Below are 9,989 nucleotides of genomic sequence, written 5' to 3'. Positions count from 1 at the left end.
AAATACTGCCCATCCTTCTGTCTGTCTGTCTGCACCGGAGAGAAAAGATCCCTGGGCATCTAAACCAACAGCAACCGGGCTTCTCCAAACCAGCCCCCCAGGGCATCCCCCCCCCCCTTCCTCCTAACAGCTTGCAGTGCTGCTGCTGGACAGCTGCATAGTAATAGTCTGCAGCAAATTTGGGCGAAGCGATGGCTTTTAGGACCCTGGGACCTCCGCCAAGGCTCAGGTAGGTCTGTCTCATTCGTCAGCCTCACTCAGCCGGGATTCATTCACTCCCAGGGATGTGTGTGTGTGTGTGTGAGTGTGTGCTGAGTGCTTTTCCTTCCCTGCTGCTGGCTGTGATCCTTCCAAGCAATGGGACTAACACTGTCCTCCGGGCAATGAGGAGTCCTGGACTGGGGCAGAAAGCGCTTTCCTTTTCTCTGGAAGAAAACAAGCTGTGAGGATACTCAAGGATGTGCTGCCCAGATGTGTCTCCCACCTCCACCTTCCTCATAGGACTCATGTGCTTGACAGCTTTCAGCAACTTTGCTAAGACTTCTGCAGACTTCTCAGGTAGGGGAGAAGTGCCGATCCTTTCGTATGCTGGACGGCTGCTTATGGATGGGAGCTCTTACAACAGTGCTCAGGAGCAGCTCAGGGAAAGTGGATGGGAGCAGATCTGGGATAGTTACACGGGGAGTAATTTTAATCTTTTTAAAATAAGCTGATGAAAAGAATCTTCCGTAAGAGGATTTTGAGTTTGTTAAAAGCCTTTCTCAACAACCCTTAGCAAAACTGTTTCAGCAGAGTTAGTCTGAGTAACTTTGGGAACAAGGAAGGGAATGGTGTTAACTTGTCTAAGTTTGTAGCAGGTTTTGTGCTGTGTTTCTCTGAGGAGTGAAAAGAGCTAGGTTAGGTGACTGGGAAGGTCTCGGACATAAATTAAAGCTAACATAGCAAGACCCAGTTACTTTGTGAGGGGCCAGATTCCCCTCCTTTTAATATACAGCTCCTGATTGTTGCAAAAGCCCCCTGAGCTGAGATAAAGGAGATGTTACATGCACAGAATGAATTATATTCTAAGCCTATGTTTGCTTAAGCCAGAAGAAGAAATGTCTCATTTCTAAATCATTTCTGAATCTAAAAATGTTCATAGCACTTGTTTTGAGTTGTGCACAGCAGGTAAATACACAGCACATTGAAGGTATGGAGTCCCATATAAGTTTTATAACTATGTACAGCTGCGTCAGTCATTTTAAAATTACCTTTCTGCTTCTGTTCTTTGTGGATGTACTTATGGGTCAGAGAAAATGTAATAGATCTCATTTTACGGTTGAGCAGGATTGATTAGTTTGCTCGGGAGTGGCTAGTGAGGGTCACTTTGCTTTTGGGATATTGGTTCTAATTTTGGTCTTAGTGTGAAGAACTAGTCTGGCATATTCTTTAGGTGTGTGTTGCAAAACTCTTGTAGTGGATAAGAGCTGCCAATTATAGTTTGCTGATGAAAAAGTGCCATTAGCAAGAGCTGAACCTCACCAGACTCTGGTTTCAACACATCACAACACTGCTACTCACTTTCTGGGAGTGCATGTGCCTGCGTGCTGTGAGAGATTTGTGTTAGAAAGGAGGAGCTTGTGGTGGAGGGGGGTAGAAAATATACAGTAGCTTCAAGTCTTAATGCGAATTGAAGGGGACTGACTTGCTTGTGATTCAGTCTCCTTTGGAGACAGATCAGTCCTGGGGGCTGCCATTCAAGGCAGATCTGCCTCTGAATGGAAAGGACTGAGGCACTTCCCTCTTTCTAGTGTGTTTTTATCTCCTGCTTTTTTTTGCATTGAGCTTTCTCTGTGCTCCTCCTTGCAAGCAAGTTAATGCAGAAGGGGTGCATGGAGTCGGCATGTCAGGAGCTAAAGCTGTTATGGGGAAAGTATTGGTCCTTCTAAAATATAAATAAAGTTCATCCTAGCCAGGCCAAATTGATAAGCATTAAAATATGCAAAAGTGTCCCAGAGCAAGGGTACTTCACACTGTGTGTGTGCAACATAGCCAGAGCAATGGAAGCAAATTCAATAGGCTTTGGTGATGCTGGCAGTGGGCGGGCAGATGCTGTCCTTTTAAAAAAATGGGTAAGAAGGGTTGCTGATAACAAAATCATATTTTCTGCAACATCCAACTGTACTGTCACACTTTGGGAGGAGAGGGGTGGCTTAAAACTCTGCGTACATGCATGGTGAGGCTGTACTCTGAAGCAGGGTCTGTAATCCCAACAGCACAACCTCCCGCGAGTTTCCACAACTGTTGAAATCTTCCGCCAGATCCAAGCTATGTTTTCTGATAGCAGGCTTGGCAAATGTCCCCTGTCTTGTTGGACTGACTGTACCTTGTGGGACAGGAAACATGGTTTGCTGCAGGAAAGGGCTGCACCCAGTGTGTAGCAGCTTGAAAACAGTTTTGTAAGGTCAGGACCTGGATAGCCACAAGATGCAAGGGGATAGGAGAAGGTACAGTATTTCCCAAATCACACCTTACGCTTCCGCAATACATTTTGCAAAGTCCCCATTGGTCTCCCTCCAATACTTGAAGGCACACACCATGTGCCTCTATGAAGGAGTAGTGGCTCAGATAACTCTTCCTACCTGATGGAGCACCTTGTTTGTCACTGTTATCCCTATATATGAATTGTCAGCTGGTATGAAGAATGGAGGGTGGGTAGCCTTTTAGCATTATTTGACCATAATTGTTTCTGGCCACTTATATACTTTTTCTATACTTTGGGGTGTTCTGGATTCTTTGCCAGCATGGCTGGAATTGAGCAGGTGAACGTCTTTAGGGAACCCTTATAACCTCACCATATGCCATTCCATCTAGAGGTGGTGCATCCGAAACATGAATTTTCTGCATCCCGAGGAGATGAATGGATTTGTATCGATGATTGCTGCTGAGGAATGCAAGGCGTGCTGTGATGCCATGAGAGGTTTCTGCAGCAGTTCAACTGCTGCCCACATGCTGCAGGGAGGTGACACAGCTCATTGGGATGTAAGGGCTTTTCCAGGTTGCAAATAGCAGTACTGTCCAGAGACAGCAGCTGATGCTCTTTGGAGAAGAATGTTTTTTTAAACTCAATCCTGTAGATCTTGTTTAGCAACAAAGCTTCTCTGGCTTCTCTGCTTGGTTCGACTCAGCGCTGTCAGGGAGGTGCTGCTGCTAGTAATAGGTCATGGCGTTTTTGTCATGGGCCAGACACAGTGCATAGCTCCAGTCCTGGAACAAACAACTTAGGGACGGCCAGTTTTGAGCTCTAAGCAGATCACAAGCAGCACTGATCTGACTCACACACTGCAGCTATGCAGTAGGACTGGCTGAAAGACTTACCAAGAATTGCACACCCACCCACGTCCCACTGCTCCCAATACTCTCCCACTGGCTGAGTCTTCAAGGTGTCTCTTGGCTGCAGGAAGATTTCTTTTTTACATAGGTCATGGGAAGGGACCCTGAGAAGGTGCCCAGAGGTGTGGTGAACTGAGTCGGTCATGGGAAAGCACAGGTAGAGCTGGTGGGGATCTCTATCGTCTCTGCTTCCAGGCCTCTGAGCACATGGTCTCACATTGTGGCTCCATCCCTCCTGTTTGAACAGCTCAAACGCCACAACGTGAACATGATGAGTGCATGTCCTGCTGGGGACTGGTGCAATCTGAGATGTAAGAATTAAAATTCTTTTTAAGTGAAGTATTTGAACTATGTGAAGAGTTTTGAAGTTGTTTTCTTTAATAGTTCTTTAAACATTGATGTTTGCAGGAGGGTGTGGGGGTAGGAAGCAGGTCCTTGGGGAGAGAGTGGAGTTATCAGGCACTTTGCAGCCACTTCTTAAGAAGGCCTGGACTTTTTCTCTGTGGCTGCTTGTAGTACGGGCTCTTGATCTAATCTCATTCTGTGATCAGTTCTTGTGCTCAGGACTGTTTGAAGGCTCAGGACCTAGTGTCATGATGTGTCACATACCCCTTATGTTCAAGGTGACACTTGAAGACTGTGATGAGGTGTGGGGTAAGAGACTGGTCTTTTGAGTCTCTGTGCTTTAACTATAAACCCTTAATCCTAATCTCAGTCCCAGCAATGAACTCTCCGAAATCCCTGCCGGTTGATAAAACTTCACCTTTGTTTTAGCCCTCTTCTATTTGCGGTGGGAGTCCAAGACAAAGCAATGGCTTGCGCTGCCAGAGGAAGCTATGCCATAGCTCCTCTGTGTAGGCTCTGGGAAGTAGTGATCCATGTGCAGTGCACAGAGCTTCCTCCTTAGAGGTGCTGGGTTAATGAAAATGAGGCCAAGATTAATCTTTGGTGCTAACTTGAAATGCAGGAGTTGAAAGCTTAGTCGAAAGCTTAGTCAACAGCTATTGCTCAGATCCCGTGTGCTGTCTCTAGCTCCAGCCATGGGGTTCCTGTCTCTGAAGCTAAATCATGCAAACACATGTCAAATTCTGCTCCGCCCACTGCCAGCCAAGGTGACCATTTAATTTCCAGCTGCATACCTGCAGGGAATTAGGCTTATGTGATTATGATGCCATGCTCCAATTCTCTTCAGTAACTTTCCCATTCATTAGCTAATTTCAGGCATGTTGGACAGAAAGGTAGTGGCGTCAGAGCTATGCAATTGCTGCGAGTTTCATGTTAGTGGAGACAGACCCCTTCACAACTGCTGCAGTACAGAAAAGGCTGTGCTGTGAACTCAACCATTTGCAGACATCAGAGAATCCACTGCAGGGACCTAAGCCAAAAACTTCGGTTTCTAGGCATGGAAATAGCTTTGATGGGAGCTCATGCCTTTTCTGACACAGGAGAACCCAGCTGCAGGACATAAAGCTGTAGGAATAACAGCCCCAGTATTGTTCCTCCCCCTGGGCCTGCTTTAATATTTATGTTCTTTGCATTATATTTGGCACAAGCTGGATGTGAGCAGCACTTTGCTTAAGGGAGCTGATCTGGCATCGAGCCAAATGAATACTGATAACTCCCATCACAACCCTGCAGGTGAGCCCTGGGTAGCTTTCGGGAGCTCTCCCTGGAGGCTCTTCCTGGCTTTGAAAGCACAAAGATTTTTTGTTGTTGTTTCCCCCCCCAAGAATGGCAGGTTTCAAGTGAAAGCTGCTTTTGCCACCTCCCTGCTAATTGGCCCAGTGTGTTTGTTTGAGCTGATGAGGGCTGGAGTTGGGAGGGAAAAGGCACTTCTCCTTGATTGCATTTAATCAGTCCATAATAAAGGCAATTTGTTTGACAAGTCCGTTCACCAAATTATCACCATAATCTACACACTAACAGCTTCTGAATGGCTTTAGTCAGACTTTGATATTGGTTTTGGAGCCCTGAATGGGTTGATGGTGTCAAGGGGGGTCCAGGATTTCCATGCGTTGAAAGCTGCAGGCTGCAAAAGGGGGATTTTCAAGAGAAAAGCAGATACAATTTCTTTTCCAGTGTGGTGACGTAACTCAGTAATGAGGTTTGTGCTTTTGACCCCAGGGGCAAACAGACATGCTTTAGATGTCGTTTAAAGACTGGGCCAAACTCAGGCCACCTCCGTACCTTCTCTTGGTGAAGGGCTGTGAGTGATGAGGTTGGACGGACCTCAGGCTGCTTCTTGAAGATGTCCTTGCCCCAGGCGATGTTTTCCTCTTCAGCTGGAGGTCATATGTGCCAAACCCATCCATCACAGCTGTGTGGGCTGCAGTTTGGCTTACTGAGGGAGGTCTGTGCTGGGGTAGAGAAATTCTCCTTTGCAGAGGTGACAAAATCCAAAACCTCATCAAAGCCAGTTGAAAACCACTGTTGGCCTCTTCTGGTAATGCTCTGGAGATGTGGCTGCATGGTGAGCTGTAGGGGAGGGGTCTGGGGAACTGAAGGAGGATGGCTGGTTCTGACAGCCATGGCTGAGTGATTCTCGCAAGGGGGAGCTGCATTCGGTTTTGTGTCACATATCTCCGTCTGTCAGTGGGCAGCAGTTTAAAGACCTCAGAGAGCTGAGAGGTGTTGGAGGAGGAAATCAATGGGGGTATATCAAGTGCCAGTTCTGCTGCTGTTGGGGAGGAGGAGGAGAAGCAGCAGCACAGAAGCTGGGGCTATTTTGATGCCTTAGAGAGTTGTTCTGGTTTGTCAGCAGGGATGCAGCTTTGTGGGCATCAATATAGCACGTTAAGCAAAGATGCAAGTGTCTGTGCACTCCTGTCCTGAGGCCTGCTCCAGAAAACACCATGGATTTCCCAACAGTTGTGATGATAATGCTGTGAGGGAGGACTCAGCGCTTGCTGACTCTTAAAATGTTGAGAGTTTACTTTTACTGGCCGCTGAGGGGACCAAACTGAGCTTCAGGAAGAGAAACACGTGTTTCCAATTCTGTCTGTTTGTGGTCCTGGGCTGTGACCAGAGGCGCTGCTCTTACTGCTGCGAAAAACCAGCTGTGGGTCTGTATTTGTGGTGCCAGGGAAAGGAGGCACCGTCGGGGAGGGATGGATAGGGTTGCTGTGGGTGCCAGGATGTCTCACGAGGGGTCCGTGTGAAACCTCATGCAGGCAATGACTTCAAGCTCAAGAGCCATATGTATGCATCTGGCTCACGTCATGTGGAAATCCACTGTTTTAGCCATCAGAGCTCGCAGCGAGAGCCAAGAGACCCAAGGGATCCCAACGTCTGTATGATGATTGGCAATGTTTATATAGTATCTACTAATTGCTGTGGCCCAGAAACTGATCCACTGATGCAAACTTTTGTCAGTACCAGGAACATTTTATTTAATTAGTATTATTTAAAAAAAAAAAAATCCACTGGTAATTTTAGTCACTTCAAAGTATCCCAGGTTATCAGTACCAGATCCACAGTCTATTTGAGGAAAATGTCCTTGCAGCATTATTCCTATGTCTGTGTGTTGTTAGGGATACAAATGCTGCAGAGTTAAAGAAAGCAACTGTTTATGTTCTCAGGTAAAACTTGTTTCCTGATTTAAGACTCTCTGGGAGCAGATTATATAATAAAATACATTTAATTGGTCAATTAAAAAACAAATAGAGGGAATTTTTCTCAGCTGAGATACTTAGATGCTAAAATCATAATCTAAGCTGGGGGAGGCAGAATAAGCTTAGTCTCTGCAGGGGGAGAAAAACTATGTATTTACACTTGGCACTTTTGCTGATCCTTTTATTGATGCTAATTTAAACATGGCCTGATCTCCTGAAGTGCTTGGTGTTCAGAACTGAAAATTGGACTATGCTGCGTTTAGGTGGGTGTGCAGTGATTTAGGTGGCCAACACCAGGACTGTTTACATGTCTTATTTGAGACATGAGGCTGCTTGTGCTTGGCGTGTTTGTGCATGTATAGATTGAACTTTCTGCTTTCTGTTCCAAGACAGCAATCCTAGTCCCTGTGGGGGACCATTTGAAGCAACTACCTGTAGTTTTTTTTGTGCTCTTGTCATTCCTTTTTATCCAGATACCCAAGACCTTCACAGATTCAGTCTGTTTCTGTCCCTTGAAAGGTATGTGGCTGCCTGCAGGAACAGACCCAATGCGCTGCTCAAAGTAGTTCAGAGGACTTTTGGTCAGGTTGGTTTGGTGCAGTGCTACAAGGTTCCTTATGTCCTTGCCAGTGCTGTGTCTCACTGATCCTGTACTGCTGTTGTCTGGGATTTTTGTGCTTTTTCCAAGAAACAGGCAAGGGCCAAATTCTGCTCAGCTGTGAGGCAACTTTGCTGACTTGCCAGGATGCACAGAAGCACAGAAGTTAATCCCAACTCATCTTCTTACTGATTAAATCTGATATAGAAGATGTAATTGTGAACATTTTAAAGAAAACTGCTTGGGTTACCTGTTGTTGTTGTTGTTATTATTATTATTATTAACCTAGCTTCTCCTTTTGCCTGAGGAAAGATGGAGAGTTGTGTGTCTCTCAGTCTGGGTCTGGGCTGATCCAAGTATGCCTGGCTCAGCTCACTAGCTGAGGATATGAGCTCATTCGTAGTAATTAAAGTATGTATGTCTGCTTTTTCGGGGATGCTTAATGCTTGGCTGTCTGAAACCTAGTGCATGTCTTTTCATGTCAGAGAGACAATGATGGTTTGGCAGTTCTGAGTTGCACAGTAAAATAAATCTTGGCTGGGTCTCTTCAAATATGCCATGTGCTCTTGAATAGAGCTGGTAGGTGCTGTGGTATCAGTGTTGATGGGGCTCCTTTGGATAATAAGGTTTTCTGTACAATAATCACTCTTGGATCCATCTGGATCCTTGCATGAAGATGGAGCAGCATGTGTGGGACCTGCAGTTTGGGCAAACTCTCCAAGTGGTCAGGTTTCAGAAGTGTAGTTGAATTAACAGATGGGTGTAGCAAACTGCAGAAGAATTTGCAGTAGATGTTGTCCAAGCACTTCAGTTGTGGTGGGCAGAGGAGGTCACATCCACCTGCTGACAAAGTATCCCACATCATTAACAACCTTGCCAGTGCTGTGCCTCACTGGTGTGGAAGAAGAGATTCTCTTTTTTAGAAATATTCCCTTTTTTTAATGTTACATTAACAGAAGAAGGCCTAGAGGGGTACAAGAAATTTTATCAGCCACCTACAATCAAAGAACTTCACTATATACTCTTGTGTGTCATCTTTTGACGTGCTATCAACACACTAGTTGCCAGCAGAGACACTTGTCACTCCTCCAGCAGCCCATAAAAGCACCAGAATCGTCAGAGTATGAGAGAGGGCTGTCTTCAGGTAAGTTATACTAAACCCTCAATAGATTAGGTAACTGCTGGTGCTGCTTGTCGAAAAGGGACCATTCAGACCACCTACTCTGAGACCCCCTATGTGATTGTGTTGTTTTATTTTCATCTGCTATCAGATGCCTGTGGTTTTGCTGCTATGATATTATCGACATGTGTTGTATTAGCCTCAAGGGTTGAAAATGGGCTTTTACTCCAACAAGTAAATATAAAAGCAAACACAGCAGTGGAGGGATTTTCTGCTGATTTTTTCTCTGTGATTTTTGTATCACTCTCTGGGCTGGGGTGACCTGCATCCTGTGCCTAGGACCTGTGGGCTCAGCTGTGATCTTTTATTGTTTGTTCCTCTGCATTGATATTAAGGTTGCTCTATGGCAGGTGCTCTTCCTGGCATTAATTTCCTATGTTTGCTGTATTTTGCAAAGGCTTTTGGCTCACATGTTTTCCCTCGAAGCTGTGTTGGGCCAAGAGTGCAGACACTTAGTGCAATTAGACTGATAGGTGGTAACTTGAGCTGCTGTAGCTGGATTATGTTAGATTTTGGGCCCCAGTCTGGGAAATCTCTTACCTCTGTGGTCTGTGTGGCGCCTGTGAGTGCAGTGCTGCTGTGGCCCTGGCGATACCCATAAGATGCTACAGGACAAAATTCTGCACTTTGGTTTTGAAAAAAGTTTAGCTTTTGTGTGGAACATTCAAAGAACAGCATTAAGGTTGCAAATCAAACATTTGGAAGTTAAGAAATGTTAAAATTATCTTAATTTTAATTACTTGAATCCAGCCCTTTGGGTTTCTAAGTTATGAGTTACTCTTTAACAAGCACATACTACTTTTTTTCCACCTCCTTGGGACTCCTGTGTTGTCCAGTGCGCAGGACAGCTGCCTCACAATGATTTTCTTTATCATTCTGGTTCATTATGGCCCTAGGGCCTTATTTACCATGAGCTATTTAAACCCTCTTCTGCTTGTTGTGAGTGCCCTACAAACAGAGATTTCCTTACCCTTCTGGAAGGAGAGTCTGGAGTGTTACCTGCATTGCACAGATGAGCATCCAAGGCGGAGAGATTAGCATCAGGAGCTGTAACTGCCCAATATTTCAGAGGTTGTTAAGTATCTACCTTTTTCTCCAAGAGCAGCCCCTTACCCATCCTCTCAAGCTGTGATAGCCAGGAAGAAATATGTGTTACTCGATACACAATTCCTTCTCCAATACTGTAATGCACATATGCAAATGGACTGCACAGGTTAAAATGAGCATT

General features: G+C 45.4%; 1 protein-coding gene across 1 annotated transcript in view; it reads left to right on the top strand.

Annotated features, from left to right (window-relative positions):
• The first annotated feature begins 458 nt into the window (after nucleotides 1-458).
• Nucleotides 459-9,989, top strand: part of EVA1A (eva-1 homolog A, regulator of programmed cell death) — a 215,395-nt gene continuing 205,864 nt past the window's right edge. Inside the window, exon 1 of the mRNA XM_076332671.1 lies at nucleotides 459-558. Coding sequence (XP_076188786.1) covers nucleotides 459-558 — 100 coding nt within the window. The remainder of the gene's footprint in view (nucleotides 559-9,989) is intronic.

Source organism: Aptenodytes patagonicus, chromosome 3 (assembly GCF_965638725.1).
Source record: "Aptenodytes patagonicus chromosome 3, bAptPat1.pri.cur, whole genome shotgun sequence".
Classification (NCBI taxonomy): Eukaryota; Metazoa; Chordata; class Aves; order Sphenisciformes; family Spheniscidae; genus Aptenodytes; species Aptenodytes patagonicus.
The sequence above is the reverse complement of the archived record's forward strand: the minus strand, read 5'-3'. Positions and strand labels throughout refer to the sequence as shown.